Raw genomic sequence first — 17,641 nt, forward strand, 5'->3', positions numbered from 1 at the left:
ATATATTTTATATATTTTTTTAAGCAACAGCTAACTTAAGAAAAATGTCAGAAATGCTTTATTAATGACCTCAACACGCCATCCTGCAGCTCAGCATGTCCAAACTCACTGATGTCTCATGTACACACATGCAGTGTTGGGTGGTAACACCTCAGTAAGTCGTTACTATACCATAATATTAGGACTTTACCCAGTAACGAGTAGTATACGGGATTAGAATCCAAGTAACGCTTCATTGTGATCCATTTTTTGTCCTAAGAGGTAGACTTTGTTTCCACCACAGCAGACTTCTGGACGGCAAACAACAAAAGCTTTGTGTGTGTAACAGTTCACTGGATCAGCAACAAGTCTGACAACAAGGTACAAAAGTAATATTGTAATATAACGAGTAACACAACTAATTACTTTTGCTATCAAGTAATAGGTGAACTAAAGGAGTAATAATGTAATTCTAGGCTCGCAGTTGTACGTCTCCACCAACCAGTACAGTTCCACTTTACATCCACGTCTGTCAAGACTCATACAATGTATGTATTTAATAAAAGGTATAAAAGTATATTTTTATCACTATATTGACATGTGACTCCAGTGAATAATGTCCACAGAGAAACATGCTGACTTCACTTTAAAAAAACCCAAAAAAAAAAACCCAGAGGAGTACGGTGGGCTGATAGAGAGCTGAGAGGGTGAAGTTGACCTTTGAACTTCTGGATATAAAATGTCACTTCATCATTTTATCCTCTTTGACATTTACGTGAAAGTTTGTCAAAAATTGGTGTATGAATTATTGAGTTATGGCCAAAAATGTGTTAAGTGAAGTCACAATGACATTTGAGTCCCCAAATCTAATCAGGACTTTAATGCAAGTGCATGTTTGTTCCAGATGTCATGTCATGAAATTCCCTCCAGGCATTCTTGAGGTACCGCGTTCATGAAAATGGTGATGAATGTGAGGTCACGGCGACCTTGAAATCTGACTTTTAAGCACCAAAATCATAGACGTATATATGCAGACGCAGCACTGAACCATTTTGGCTTGTCGTTGCATTCCATCAATGTCACAACCATTTTCGTCAAGTCAACACTGATCTTTGAACAAATGGGAAAGCTGTGTTTTTTTCTAGATGAAAAGTACTATAAAGTTTATTCCTCAATGGATCTCAGTGAGTTCATTGAGCTCACGGGGGTATGACCTACGTGGACCAAGTAAAAAAAACATTTCTTTCTTCTTTAGATCATAAACCCACGTTCATGAGAATGGGGCAAACAGAGGGATGGACAAACTGAAAACATAATACTTCTGGCCATGGCTGTTACTGATATGGAGGCATAAAAAGTAACTTCCAGAGCAACTTGCCCACCACTGCACACATGTACATAATGACCCAGGAAGGCAGGACTGGGCAATATGACTTATTACTAATATCGTGGTATTTTTTGGCTATACTGATATATAGGATATATATCTCTCTAAAATAACATCACGTAAATTCATAGATAGCACATACATATGATGACGCGATATTGCAACATTATAGTAATAACAACTATTGGCGTTTTCACAAAATATCAACACAATGAGATTTTTGATAATGATCAGAAATGTGGATGTACTGATTAAATTGCTAAAGGAAAATAATAGAACATCTAGAACAGTCTGTAAGTTTAAAAAAAATTACATCACTTCACTGTGATGCAGCATCTATTTAGTCAGAGTAGGAAAAGACAACACTTAGGCCATATCACCATATAACACAACTCAAAATCTGAGACAATATGTCATGTCTTATTGCCCAGACCTGCTGTTATTCATCCAAAGTTTGTGACTGAAGCAGAATCGATCACAGGCTGCAGAGGACGAAACACACACGTTAGATTGACAACATATCTACACTGCTAACATTCTGGTGAGTGATCTGATTTGGCCATCGCTTTGATCGATTTTATCTCACAACAACAGTCTGACTCTAGTTGCAGCTGTTCTTCGACAGTAAAAGAATTGCTAGTTGTGTTCCCTAAACATATTAATGTAAAAAACAAAGAAAAATGTAACTGATATCAAGGTAGACTAACAAGTGGCAAGCTCCTGATCCTGCTTTTACTTGGCATAAGGAAAATCACAAACCTGAAATTTGTAACTACAACTCCCCTACAGGTTGCCATTCTGATTAATATCATCCTAGTCTTCTGTTTTAGTGGATGCAGGCTTGCAGGTGTTTGACATAATGTCAACCATTCAGTGTCCCACAACACTAAATGGTCCAGCCTTCAGCCCCGGTAGCCCTTAGCCTGATCATCTGGAGCTAACTCCACAACCAAATCACGTTTCTCATAACCGGAGGAGGGTGGTGGCAGCTCATCTTCCTCTTCCAAGTTGTTGCCTGGCATGTACCCTTGTTGTCCTTCATCATTCTCTCCCTCCACGTCTTCGGACACGCCTTCATCCTTGGCCGGCACTCCGATGGGCAGGAAGTCAAACTTGCTAGAGGAATTTTCGGCAGGTGCTGATTGCTCCATCTCCTCTGTGGTTGTTAGCAGAGGTGTGGGTGAGGTAGGCTCCATCGCCGGCACAGAGACCACCTCTTGATCCGTTCCAAAGGTCATCTGCCTCAGTCGATCTTTGAATGTCTGAAAGACACAAAGAGGAGCTGTTAGGCTAGTGCTGAAATTTAAAAGGGACAGTTCACGCCAAAAATAAATATACATATTTTTCCTCTGGCCTGTAGTGCTATTCATCCAGCGAGATTGTTTTGGTGTGAGTCGCTGAGTTGTTGAGATGTCAGCCGTTGAGACATCTGCCTTATCTCCAATATAATGGGACTAAATGGCACTTCTGGCGCTCAGAGTGCCAGAAATAAAAATTCAAACACTTTTCAAGCATATTCAAGGAGCATTTTACAGCTGCGGTAAATGACATATTTGCATGCATATACTTCGAATGATTATTTCACTTCTTCAACACATTAAATCACATGCTACTGTGCTGCAATGAACCAAAATTATGTTTTGTAATAGAATTATACAGAAGGGTAACAAATTAGAAGAAAACACAACAAAGTTTCATGTTTCAAAATGTGTCCTTTGTCTGTAAGTTGACTTGGAAACCTATACAACCTGGCTAAGCCAATATCCAACTTATTTATTTCTTTATCTAAAAAGCAAACTATTTAGTTAGGTAGCGATATAGTAGGAAAGTACAGTATTATGTACTGTAATTCCAAGTAGTTTCAAGCGCCTTATCCAAAATCCAAGTAATTTTCAAACCTTGAAAACACTACATTAAAATTCAAGGATGTTTTCAAGTATCATTATATTCAAAACAAAAGAAACAAACATCAAATAAAACCAGAGTTGAACATACGTACCATAGAGGTTGGTATAGCACTTTGGGGTTTGGTCTTTTTCTTGTACACCATGTAGAGGATAAGAGCAAACACAAACAAGGCCAAGAAGACGACCACGGTGATGTAGATATAGGTGTTATCTAGACAAGACAGATGGACAAGTAAATACACTGACAGACAGACCAAGAGCCATCAGCACACACACAGTCTAACCAAGGATACCAGAGCTCTGATTCACAATGATTTACTGAATCACTACACCCAAACAAACACATGAACAAGGCCCTCTATAATCCCATTTGAATTTCGTTACTTATTATTTTTAGGATTCAAATGATATTCAAATTTTAGTTCTCAAATTTGTGAGGGAATTTACCAATTTTAGGGATCATACAAAGGCTTGGAGTCACTCAGAAGCCCGCTCTAATTCTTAACAGACATATAGTCTCTCTTCTAAACAATAGACGCAGCTGTTTTCTCCTTTCAGATAAACAAGGAAATAACCTGATAGTGTTGCTGTGGCGGCTAAGGTCGGAGACGTGTTTGTCTTGTCCCTCTGAACGGAGAAGACGTAACAGTAATCTGGTTTGGATAACACCGATCCTGAGCTGAGCTGTGGTCTCAGACCTTGTGTATTCATAATTCCTGTGTTTGGATTTGCAGACCAACAGGCTGCTTCTAGATGCTGTAATGTGTTCGGTCTGGCCTTATTTGGGCGTAGGTTCATCAATGACCCATGACTCACCTCATCTGTGAATCTTTAAAGACTATGCTGGAGAACTGAAACTCCAAAATTGAAGGGAACATGAGGACCAAGCGTGTACTGATTTATTTCTTCATTCTCCTTGGCCAAGTATTATTAAACCAGTTTCAGTGTAAGACATATTGGACTCTTGTGCACTTCCTCCTTTTGATGTATGGGCAAAAGATAAAATCTATGGCAAAATTTATCATATCATTAATACTGACTATGTGCATAAGCACTGCATACACAGGCTTATGTATTGCTGAGGCCACTATCAACATGTGGTTGTTAGATGTTCTGTCCACTAGAGGTCATTCTCTCATTTCCAATAAACACTTGTAATTACCAAGAGGTGGTGGCTTTCCAGATGAGCCTCATGATGAGGGTACTCGAGTGACACTGCATATTGTCAATGTTGGGCTTGTATCTCCAAATTTCATCCGTTTTTTCGTAAACCAACGCAACTGATCACGCTTTACGTCCAGTGAGGGTTTTACAAACATGAGACCAATGAAAAGTATTTTAAAAAGCTTGTGACTACTAATCTCATAAACCCGTTGGATCGTCAAAAAATGCAGCAAAACCTCATATCTCCACGCCTCCATCTCTACACATTGTACAAACGGAGGCGTACACATGATAGAAGCGCTCATTATTTTCCACTAACTGTCGACAAACCATAATTCTCTAAAGCTGATACAGCAGCATGAATGTTGTGTATCATAACAATCTTAAGTGGAAAAACAAACACACCAAAAATATGAAATGAATAATAAGTACTCAACCGTTTGGTTTGTGTGGCGTTATGAATGGCAGGGCGCAGTAGTCTTGTGTGGCTCGAATTGACATTCTCCTCATCTCTCCTGTGATCATCAGACAGGGTTTCTCATGCGTAGGCTCCACTCTAAGGGTCCCGTTACACACCATCTTATCACAGGTGAATCCCTGGTGTCCGTCCGACTGCAACACAACAAAAAGTGGGTCTCCTTTTCAATAAACAGTAAGACAACCGACTGATATTTACATGAGGTAACTGACACGTCTACATCTTATTCCATCTGCAGTTGTTGTTTCATGAATGTTACGACAGACTATTGAAGATGTTAAACTGTGCAGTCTGACCTGGTTGACGATCTCTACGTCATACTTTAATTTAGGCAGCGGTTCCATGATGTGTGTGTCATGGTTTTTCTTCCGCCTGGCATTTCTCATGGGACCGCTAGAAAACTTGTGGTGGTACAACAACCAGGGATGCGTGAACTGGATCTGGACCTTGCCATCCTGTTGGGTAGTGACGTTAACTGCTGGGAAGTCCAGAAAACCTGAAACCAACATGAACATGAATCTCAACATCACGTTGAGGGCTGAGACGTACTGTGAGGGTGAACAGATAATCTTTACAGCTGAAATATATGAAGCACAGACATAACATGACGTGCATGTCATGTAGTTTAACTAAAATGTTAAATATTGTCATTGTAAGCTTGATGAATACTGACATCACTACCAGTGTTGTTTTTGCCAGCCATTTTTGATTTAGTTTTAGTCTTAGTCTTTTGGATGAAATGCTTATTAGTTTTGGTCACATTTTAGTCATTTCTATCCTCGATAGTTTTAGCCGATGAAAACTAAAAGGGTTTTAGTCCAGTTTCAGTCATTAATTTTAGTAAAAAAAAAAAAAAAGACTTTAAAACATTAAATTAGGCCAATTCAGATATAGGAAATTGTAATTGAGGTTGACAGGTTGTGTTGCAATTCATAAAGCAACAGTTAACACTTTTGTATAATAACCAGATTTCTTACCAGTTTGATAGCGCGAGCTAGTTTTATTTTCTACTGGATTATGTGTAAAGTATATCCATAAATCATCACGTCTTTTCCGCCCACATAGCCCTTGTGCTGACGTTGCCGCCATGGTTCATGAACTGTGTGTGTGACCGGCCCGGTGTGCACTGTGCCCGGTGGTGGGCGTGAGCAAACAAGGACGGGATGCAGGTGCGTTGCTGATATCTTCAGCATTTGGCAGACAGATTGCACGCACAGTTGGAGGAAATGCATTTTGATAGTCCTATAGCCAACCCACAAACATTTTCATCTCGTCTCCTCTCGTCAACAAAAAAAACCCAGATACGTCTTGTCATATTTTCGTCATCAAAGAGCTATGTTTAGCTCGTCACCGTCTCGTTTTAGTCATGAAAAAAAGGTGCATTAATGAAATCATTTCGTCATCGTTAAGGAAAACAACACTGATCACTACTTACATATCTGAGGTGCTAGAGAGTCCATGTAATAGCTGAATTTTATTCTAGTGTCAGCCTTAGTTTCATTCTCTCCAACCACAGCAGCCACAGAAATAAGGTATTCCCCTTCTGGATCAAGAAAGGAAAGATCAGCTTGCAGGGTTGGTGGATTCACCGAAATCTCGCGAGGAAGACTGGAGAAACAAATAACACAAGAGAAACTTTGTCAGCCTTTGTCAATACAGAATAATGAGCAAAAAAGCAATTATCAGCAAACAATCCTGATAATGTAATACTAAGTTCTCAGTTTGGGCTTGAAGTCCCAAATTTATTTATTTACTTATTTTTTTACATTCTGGGCTTCTTTTGAGGTTTTTGAAAATGAACTTTAACATATTTCATGATGTCATCACCCTAAAAAACAGTGAATAAAGTGATTCATCTGAATATTATATAATTCATCAACATAAATATAATTTCTAGTATTGTTAGACTGCCCTGCTAACACAGGTGTGTGCAGCAAGCGGGAGAACCTACTGCAGTGAAAATGTTCTTTTTGAAAGACTAAATATCAACAAATACAGATTGGACAAATATTTCATTAGATTAAAACTTTTTTTTGTAAATAATTAGATATTTCATTCAGAAAATTTTGACTTTTGGACTTCACAGTGCTCTGGAGTTATTGGAAATGTACTACACTGACTGGTCCGCCTCCTCTAGCTATGAATTATTCCAGCAGGGTGCTGTTGGACATTGATTATTTACACAGCAAACCTGGGGTGTCACAATTTCAATATTAAGTTGAACATTGAATGAAATGAGTTTTCAATTTCAATTAAAAACAAACAAACATCAGAATCAGTGATTTCCAAGTATGTTTTATATGTGTTTTTTTTCTCTCCACCGCCACCTACATGTTGCGTCTGACACCTGTCAAAAAAAAAAAAAACCTGAACACTTCAAAGACGACACAGCGTAGCTTAAGAGCTGTTATATCACTTGACACCATATAGATTTTCTTTTTAAATAGGAATTTCTGTTGATCAGATTCAATAGTCAAATCAGGATTCAATAGTCTAACAATAAAATAGTCATTAGTGCTAAAAAAAAAATGTTGAGAAATTGAATTGAAATTGAATCATGGATTTGGAAAAGTGTGACACTCCTACAGCAATGTCAGTGTGTATGATCTATTAACTGTATATTTAGCCTGAAGGCCTGATCCAGCATTATTTAGTTATCCGGATAAAATTCAAACATATAGCTTTAAACAGGCAAACATAATGTGTACAAAGAGAAACCAATTTATATCTAACCTTGAAATAGAGCTAATTCTGACTTTAAATGTAAGTCCAGGCAAGAATTGGCCGTAACTCCACTCCAGAGTGTTGATTAGATTGCCACAGCGAAGACTCACGTTGGTCGGGGGCTCAACTGTGGAAACAGAAACACAGATATGTCAAACAACAGATATTCTGAGTCGTTCAGAACATCAGAAGAGCTTTCAGCATCATTTAGGTTGTTTACAGACTCTCAGCTCAACCCTCACACTGCCCGTCTTGTAAGTCTGTCAAAGTTAGGGATGCTGCATATTAAGTACAATGACTTACTGATAGAGGGCACTGGTACACAATATATACCCCTTGTGAACTTCTGTCAGCAGGCAGCTTCACTTCTGTATTGGATTCTTTAATATACTACCAAAAACCTTATGTGAAGTCTCTTTTAACTGGGCATGAAATGATCTGATACTGGCAGAAATCACTGGGTTGGATTGGGGATCCAGCCTAAACTATCATAAAAATTGTCTTCACTAAACTTTGAGTGACATGCCATAAAGAAAGACGTGGCACAAGTAAGACAGATAATAATTAATTTTGAATCTTTTAATGGTGCCAACCAATTAGTATCAATATTGGACATGGAAAAGCCATCCATACTTTAACACTGACTTCAAAACAGAAAAACAGAGAATGAAAAAAGACATTTCCTAAATGTCCTCTCAGTGCATGCACTTCCTCAAATCCAGAGCAGCAAAAGCAGAGCACAAAAACAGTTTTTTGTTTTTTTTGTCTTTAGAAATGAATCCTCACTTCACTGCAATGACTTACAGTTTAATTTAATTTCTGCAGCGTAACATGAAGACTTAATGAACTTAATGGCATCAGAGCTGTGGCTACCAGTTCTTTATCCAGTGCATGTTTAGGCAAGCCTGACATTTCATCCTTTACAGGAAGGACATGCTTCATTACCTGCACAGTTATAGTGCCCACACACTGTAAACATACATACACACACCAGTGATTCCTCTGCTTGTTTTGTTTTGAGGTCTGTTTTTTTTTTTTTGTTTTTTTTTGTTTTTTCTTAACCAAGAATCAAATATAAACCCTCCAAAAGTCTTCCTCTTATTTTCACTTTTTGTTTCAGAGATAAACACAATTTAAAAAGCAATACTATTTCATATTATGATAGATAATAAAGCCTTTTTATCATTGTTTTCTTGTGGTTAACTGAGGCAATACTGCTATCATGTTTGCACATGAACGTAGAAATGCTTCTGCATGTAGGCACTGTGGGGCTTGTTCTTTTAATGTTTCTGTCGGTATAAACAGAACCAAAGCAGTTGGTTAAACACTACACCGGCTCAGACATCATCAGACTATCACACTGATGATATGTTCTCTTGAGGTGTTAAAGAAAGAAGAGAGAGAGGAGGGGAAAAAAGAAAACTGTCAAACTAGGCAGTGCTGATCAAATATTGATCAAAATGATCTTGCTTGAAATGTCTTCAGAAAAATATTATTAATATGAAATAAATAAAAATAATTAATATGATTAATATTAGCGACAGTTTAGCTGTAAGACAAGAAAGATCCTAACCAGGTGGCTGTCATTATGGTTCTCATGTCTAAAAGGGAACCCCAGAGAGAACTTGCGAGAGTATTGTCTTATTATTAAACATAAATCATTTGTAAGATGTGCACAATGAATAAACAGTGCGTATAAATCTTCATGATGAATCATGACTTTAACAAATGGATTCCTCTCGATACACAGCTGAAACTGAAAACTGAAACAACAGAAACTCCTGAAACTCAGATCAAACTGTCAAACTAAGCAATGTTAATTAAAAATGTCTCAAGATTATATTGTTGTACCGCCTATTTCTCACCTAAAATGTTTTCAGAAACAGAGAAGCTCAAATAAAACGCACACACACACACACACACACACACAGGGAGTGTGATGCCATAACTCCACTAGATCTTTACATAGAAAACAGTTGTTTGACATCTGTTGATGCTGAATGTTGTATTTAGGTAGAAAATGTGAGACTTTGGTCTGATGTTTCACTTTAGTAAAGGTTTTAATAAATCTTTTTGGCTCAGTTACTGAACACACCTTCACAGATACTTATGAGTCACCTCTGTCATCAAACACAATCATCAGGAAAAAAAAGTACATTTCAGTTTCGTTTCCTCTGTGAACACTCATTTACGTGCATGCACGTGATAACATAGACACACTCAAACACAGAGAGGCCCAAGAACAAACTGACATGTGAGTAAAACAAAAATCACAAATGGAAACACGCACTGTAAAGAAGTGATAACCGCAACAGCAAAATTGGTCGCTGAGGGTTGTCACCACAAGGTAGCTGTAGGCCCCCACATACACACACACACACACACACACACACACACACACACACACACACACACACACACACACACACACACACACACACACACACACTCACACTCATATACACCATTTCACAATTTTAACTTCCGCTTTTATCTTCGAGCAGTGTGACAGACGTTTCTGCGCAAAAGTTGAAAGTGTGAAAGTAATCATATATCAGGTTAACCATTCGATAACCATTATTGATTACCTAGATTTATAATTGGGGAACTGATTTTAATTCAAAAAAAATTTTAAAGTCAACTTTGGGAATGAGTTCAGCCCCCAAAACTGAGGAAAAGTAGAAATTATCTACTAAACACTAAGCTTGTTTATTTCAGTGAAGCAGATTTTAATTGTCACCTTATGAAGCCAGAAAACAGAAGCAACAGCAGCAAGATTTGTGCATACAAAGCAAAAACCTCTCACAGAAGCAGGAAGAGAGAGCAGATGCTATCAGGCTTATAAACCAGGTCAATGGAGTTGTGTGTATAACATATGCCATTTAGTGTGCATAATAATGCACACTAAATGGATGAAAATGTTTGCGGGTGCTGCTACAAAATTAGTTCATAAACCTGCATATATGCACAGTATATGAACATTCATTTTGCACAGAAAGTAGATGTGAAAATAAGTCAGACAACATGCAGTGCATTAAAATGTACAGTGATGGGGCGGCTGTTCAGCTCCGTTGGTAGAGCGTCTGCTGTCAATCCTCTGCAGCAGCTGCATGCAATTACAATAAGCTGACAATATCTAACACTTCCAATATGCCTTCACATTACAGTACTTTTACTTTTTAACTCAGTACAGCATTTTGATATTATATTGATATTAAAATGATAAAAGCCTGTCTTTCTAGATATTACTGTAAATTGTACATTTGCTATTTTCTATTCATATTCTTGTATAATTGAGTACTTTCATATAGTTAATTATACAGAAACTGTGCAACCAACTGGAGATGCAACTCTAAATTTCTTCTCCTGATAACTGCATCAGAATGAGAATTCATCTCAACCACAGCCACCCACAGTGACGCAAAATGCTTGACGGAAGAAGTGAAATGGAAGAAAACAGAAGAGATGGACAGGATGATAAGGACACGGACACACACTGCACGATGCAGAAGTTCACAACATCAAGATAATGCCAAAACATCAAAGACATATTAAGTACTTAAAATCATGCGTTAACAGTAAGGCCAGTTACACAACACACATAGCTTTCCTGTCACTGCTGCATCTCAGCCATATGAAGTTTGTCAGCCATAGACCTTTATCACTGCAGGCCTTTTGACTCATAGCATGAAAAGCACTGGTATAATTATTAACATCAGCAGCCAGAATAACAGAATGCAGCTGTTCAGATGTACCAGGGACCAGGGCTCCAACACTGGCTCTGTTCCATTAAGTGTCCCAGTAAGGTATCAGTCAAGACCCAGTCTAAAACCAAACATGTCCTTCCCATCCAGCCATGGCAAAGCCGGCCAGCTTGTGACCTAACTCCCAAAGATGTGTATTAGTTGCTATGACGTAAGCAGTTAGCATGCTAGCTAGCACTGATGTGTTGATTGTCTAAACACAAGCAGATGCACAAGATTTTTGCATAAATAAAATTTGTCCAGTACAGATTAAATTTAAAATAAATCAGCAACTCTGATCAAACAGAGTATCAACAAGATTACTGACCTAATTAGACATTTAAAGCCGGCTTTCAATAGTTAACACTAAGGTTGCAACTAACAATTATTTTTATAATGATTAAAAATGGCCACCAACAATTTCTAAAGCCCAAGCTGAAAATTTAAGATTACTTGTTTTGTGTGACCAACAGTTCAAATCCCAATGATAATCTAATTAAGATATTAAAAAACAGAGGAAAAAAAGAACCTCTTCACGACTCAAAAGCAGAAATTTGGTCATGTTTGGCATTTTTATTGAAAAAAACTTGAAAGATCAATATCATAATAGATGCTGGTTCGTTTTCTGTCAACTAATTCGTCAATTAAGCAACTATCAGTTTCTGTTCTACTTGACCGTTTTCGTTTTTGCGCAGCGTTAGAAGTTAGGATTCCCACCCACCCTCAATTTCACTTCTTGTAAACTGTCATGCTGGTAAACTGACATCTGCTCAATATGTCATTAGTTGCTTTCATTGTCCTCCTTCTCATGCTGCAAGTCTCCACAACAAGCACTGTGGTGAATTATTAGGTGAGACATATTGTTCCAAGGCATAAAGGAAAGCAAACTCAAAGCGTTGGTGCATATATCTCGGAAAGCCCCACTGGCTGTGCTACTGTTTACAGTGACTCATCACCATTATGTACATGACTTCAGGGGAATGCATTCAGCTATCTCAATACTTTTATCTCAACCACACATGATTTAAATGTCAAGACACAAAATTCTCACATTTTATGACCTTAGCTGCATAAACACACCTGGAACTTGTGAAAGCCACAGTGCCACAGTTCAAACCCATGCAGTTTTTTTTTAATCATATACCAGAGGTGCACAGATCTGTGCCCACAAGACCCCCTGTACACAGGATACAATAATCACACCATTGCCACAACACACTGTATCAGGTCACATCACGAATGACAGGATGTTGAGGAACTCTCAGTCTTACAAACTGTGTAATTACTGTACACCGCTCATCTATGCATGAATGCAGAGTGATTTTTCTAAGTTAGATTTACAAACTGCACTTACCCCTAATCCTAAAAGTATGACCAAAATATGTCACTGTGAGAATTTATGAATTTATCCAGAATGTGTTAACATCAGATAGGATGAAGAGCAGGTCAAAGCAGGCCAGGAAAAATGCTTTCTGGGTACTTCTAACAGGATTTCAATTCCCCTCACAGATTTCACTTCATGTGTCTGGAAACTTTAACCGCTGTTGTGTTAAACAGGAAAACATACACTGGCCATGGAGACAACTATTTCACCTAAGGAAGATATGCTCATTAAAACTTTGTCAGACATGTTTGATACTGGTAAACTGTCATGTATGTATGTCTGTATATCAGGGCGGTACTGGGACGATAAGACATTTGGACAACTCAATAGAGAGACAAATACACCCACAGAAATATACATGTTCATTGTTAAATTAAGAACAATATGTCAATGGTTCACATCCAAATATATCACTGTTAAAATCACGCAACTGTGTTGGAATTTAAAGGAATGTCCGTGAAGAGGGTTGCCATTTTTTGTCAATAATATGGCTGTAACATTATTTTCATGGCTCACATTTGAGAGGCTAGCTGTAAATTTGACTTTGATGATTAGTCTATTTTCAAAATGGTTGTTGACTATTTTTCTGTCAATTAAATAACTTAAGTAGTACACTTGAAAAAAAAATGATAAGAGGTTCTTTGAGGTCATCGAAGATAAATGTGTGCTCACACCACTCTGCTGACCGCATACAGGCTGCCGCGTACTCGCCATACAAATGTATTCTTAATGCAATCTGGATGCACTAACACTTGTACTAATAGCTCTTTGCCTCTGATCACAACACTGAAGATGCATTTGAGTATCAAGTGTGAAGCACAAATACCACAGAGAATCCATATATATTCACTTGATGTCTCTTTAATGCTAAAGTAATACACTGGTTATGTTCCAAAAATGGTCATTAAGGGTTTTTTTTTCCATCAGCAACAGCCCATGGCCCTGTTTCAGGCATCCAAGCACAACAACAGGTATAAGAGCATAGGGCTGACGTAAGGTGAAATGCTAGTTTGATCAGAGTGTACACCTTTTATACAGAAGCCATATTGACATGAGACAGTAGGGTAAAGACAGGTGTCATCAATGGTTCTATTGAAAGGTCCCGTTCCATTTAGTGTAGCAGAGGCTTTCCAGTGAGACAACATGCACAATAACAGCAGCCTGACTCTGTTTGACTTGAACAGGACAGAACCTTAGCTAGAATCATTGGTAACACTCTTTTACTCTACTATTTCATCCGATTCATAATCTTAATAAAAAACTATAATAAGGCCTGGCTGTAACCTGGAGGACTTTGGAGAAAATTTAAATAGTATTTAATGAATATTTAATAGTCAGTGTCTTATTATGAACATCCTATTTAATTTTTTACAAGAAAAGTTGCAAAAATGTTTGTGAATGCTGTCAATTACAGTTCTTAGAAAGACTGAAAATCGGAATCAGACAAAAACGGAATCGACAGGGCACACCCTTCAAAAATTGAAATCGGTGCATCTCTAGTAAACATCCTCCCTGATCTATGTTGCTTCCATGCCCCGAGTTCTGCATTTTGTTTTCATTTGCCATCCACCCTCCCCCCCTATTTATGAACTTTTCTGTGCAGAGTTCCTACACATTCTCCAATGTCAAATTCAAGAATTTTTCAAGCTTTTTTAAGGTGCATTTTCAAGCTTTTCCAGCACCTTACAGCTACAAGCTGTAAGATGCTGCAAGAGAGACATGTATATGTGCTTTATAAATCATTTTAATTTTTTTCACTCTCTCTCTCATTTTATTTCTTTATTTTAAAAAGCTAAGTTTTCTTTCAGAGAGTGGTATATTTTGAGAGCAATGCAATAACAATTTCAAGCAGTTTCAAGCACTTTATCCAAAATCCAAGCACTTTTCAAACCTTGAAAACACCACATTACAATTCAAGTATTTTCAAGGATTTCCAGCACCCACAAGAACACTGTCTGTGTGTCTTGAAGCAAAATGACAAAGGTGAAAGAAGTGTTTCCGATTTTGAGCCATTTCTAAAAAGGAACAAATGCGTGAATGTGAAACAGATGTGTCAGTTTGAAGTAACATGTGTGGCTTATCCTCATGTTGTCTTAGTTAGAAAACTGGAAATCTCTGCTTGAAGAAATGCATCATACAAAGTTTCTTGGGTAATACTAAAAAGTACAAAGAGGAAATATAGCAAACCCTAAAAAGAGAAGGCAAATTTGCGTCATCGGGAGATTTGTTCAAGCAATCACTCATACGTGAGCTTATACATGCATAAGCCTATCTGATTAAATGACGTTGAACATAATTTTGATGTCTGTCAATTCATTTATGAATATGTGGCATATTAAGAAGTTCACTGGATGTTCACAAGGTATGCAGACAATGACTGTGCAATATATTAATATTATATTGATTGTGATGAGTCTAGATATCATCCTAGATTTTAAATAACATTATATCTAGATATGGCATACGATGACTACCAATTCTTATTAGTTAAAACTTTGATGGTATTAATATTAAGTACAAATAGTCTTCCTACAATACTGTTGCAGTTAGGCTTGAGTGGTATCAAGCTATTGTGGTATATCAGGGTATTTAGAAATGCCAGCTGTATTATTTTGAATACAGTAATTGTGAATGAAGTTATCTGAAACACAGAAGTTGCAACATTTTTTTTAATGGAAAATAAAGATATAAAAGGACATTAATTTACTACAATAGGGACCTTAGTCAACAGAAGTATTATTTGAAGGTAGAAGAGAAATAATTGTCTGGTTATTTCTGCTCTATAACCTGTGTCTCCTTGCTAAATAATTAAACATGACAACATGAAAATATTTAACTTCATATTTAACTTAATTTTGACATGAATCAATTAATCTTCCAACTATAAAAGCAGTGTATTAGCCACATGATACATCTGTAAATCGTTCAATCATTCATTCAGCTGATGTGTTGGGATCTGCAGCAACAAGTGTCATTGGGTTCTTTAGCAAGAATCAATGGAATAAGGGTGTTTATTTCCCATCCATCCATTGGTCTATGGGCCGTAAATATTAAACCCAGCAAGACTTGTCTCAGAAGGCTAACTACAAACAAACTACTGTAGGTTAGACGACGTCATATACAGTACAATAACCTCTATCACAGCTTTAAATGATTTGTTTTTTCACACAAATACCATTATATACCGTGTGCCCCAGTGAAATGTCAGAAAGGTATGAAAAAATAGATACTGCATCACGTCTAGCTGCAATATCAACAGAGGAGTTTGGTCAAAAATGTCGTGATAGGCCTATTTGATTTTGTTCATATCACCCAGCCTCCATTTACATTCTTTGGGGTAGTTTAATATACGACAATGCATCCCAATCAATAAGATCATCACTATTTGAGAGTTTATGGTATGTTAATCTAATTTAATTTAATTTAATTTAATTTAATATATATATATATATATATATATATATACACATATATATATATATATATATATATATATATATATATATATATATATATATATATCTTACATCGGCTTACAATATTATATGAGGCATACAACCCAGCCGTTAAACAGACTTGCTAAAATGTGAGATTTTCTTATGGCTGCTCTGTAACCTAATTAGACCTTTTCCAGTTGTTTACATGCTGAAACATACTGTGCTGTAATAGGCTATAGCACAGTATGTTAGCCGGGTGGAGCCTCACAATACCAGCCTCGCTTGTTGTTGCGTCTTGACGTGATAATAGCTAGGAAAGGCTTGTCGTGAGACTTATAATATCATCTTAAGCTTACAACAGTGTGTTTAAACAGCAGGTTGAGGCGGTGTGTTACAGGAACCCCTTTATCTGCCTGTTGATAATGAAGACTGGCGGAGCGCTGCTAGTAGCTCACTGGGAATCACCGTGTTTCCCAGTACCGCTAAGGCTAGGACCGTGTCCTCATCTCACCTTCCCACACAAAACAGCACTCATATGCCGCATACAAGCTGACACTGAAGCTGGAATGATATTTCGTGAGTCGTGCGGCTCTGACGTGTGAAACCAGGTTAATATAGTGATTTTAGCACGTATTCATCCAGTGTATGAGGAGTAACGTAGCTAACTTACCTTGGGCCGCTGCAGACGGGAGCCAGACGAGAAACAGGAAAAGAGGAAATCTCACCATATCCATTGTTAACCTTTAACCGAGTGCTAGCTGTTTTTCGTCAAGGTTTTATTAAAGATGGAGATTAATGAAAGGTTTGTTCAGTGAAGCCGCGCTGACGGAACAACAACACGTTTCCCAGCCGCTCCTCTTTCCGCCTGATGTCTGCTGCAGGACGAAAGGACTGCCTTTGCTGCCTATCCGGGTCGTCGGAATTTTTTTTTACCCTTGCAAATACATCGCACGTCAATTTGCTGTCATTTCATTTGAGAGACTAGGTCGCATTCACCTGAACACCAATCGTTAATTCGTCTTGTCCGTCAACAACTGGGGTGCGATTAAAGCCCCGCCGTCAGGTCGGTTTTTCACTGTGTCTGCGTCACTCATTCGCGCTGAAGTCCAAACACACATATGTCCGACAGTTTTTGAATGCCGCTAAATTGGCTCATGCTGATATGACGAAACCGGGGAATTGCAGTTCCTCTAAAGCTTTTTCTTTGCTCGAAAAATGCCTCCTTATCCGGTTAGGAAAGATACTCATTCTCATGGTAGCACAAACTAATGTGTTAAATGACACGGATAAATATTGACGGACACATTGTTAATACATACATTATATGTAGTTACTGTGGTAAATATAACTTTCATTTATAGGATGGAATATGTTTTAAAATAAATTTTAACAAAATGCTATTACATGACCCTGTGATTTCTATTAAACAACCTTTTGA

At 37.7% G+C, this 17,641-nt stretch overlaps 1 protein-coding gene across 1 annotated transcript; it reads right to left on the bottom strand.

The window, feature by feature from the left end:
- Positions 1 to 1,865: 1,865 nt before the first annotated feature.
- On the bottom strand, positions 1,866 to 17,502 carry LOC146315581 (uncharacterized). The gene is made up of 7 exons (XM_084736007.1): positions 16,874 to 17,502; positions 7,649 to 7,766; positions 6,351 to 6,523; positions 5,212 to 5,411; positions 4,875 to 5,049; positions 3,366 to 3,484; positions 1,866 to 2,628 (listed from the first exon to the last, which is right to left on the bottom strand). Exons 1-7 carry the CDS (start codon positions 16,935 to 16,937, stop codon positions 2,269 to 2,271), a joined length of 1,209 nt encoding a protein of 402 aa, XP_084592133.1. The 5' UTR covers positions 16,938 to 17,502; the 3' UTR covers positions 1,866 to 2,268.
- Between the last annotated feature and the right edge of the window lie 139 nt (positions 17,503 to 17,641).

Source organism: Lutjanus erythropterus, chromosome 14 (genome assembly GCF_056507025.1).
Source record: "Lutjanus erythropterus isolate fLutEry1 chromosome 14, fLutEry1.hap2, whole genome shotgun sequence".
In the NCBI taxonomy this organism is placed as follows: Eukaryota; Metazoa; Chordata; class Actinopteri; order Lutjaniformes; family Lutjanidae; genus Lutjanus; species Lutjanus erythropterus.

Coding starts and splice junctions, on each gene's coding strand:
- LOC146315581 (XM_084736007.1), bottom strand. CDS start 16,937: ATGGATATGGTGAGATTTCCTCTTTTCCTGTTTCTCGTCTGGCTCCCG. Junction 6,524..7,648: donor AGAATTAGCTCTATTTCAAG/GTTAGATATAAA, acceptor TTGTTTCTCCAG/TCTTCCTCGCGAGATTTCGG. Junction 3,485..4,874: donor AACGCCACACAAACCAAACG/GTTGAGTACTTA, acceptor TGTCTTGTCTAG/ATAACACCTATATCTACATC.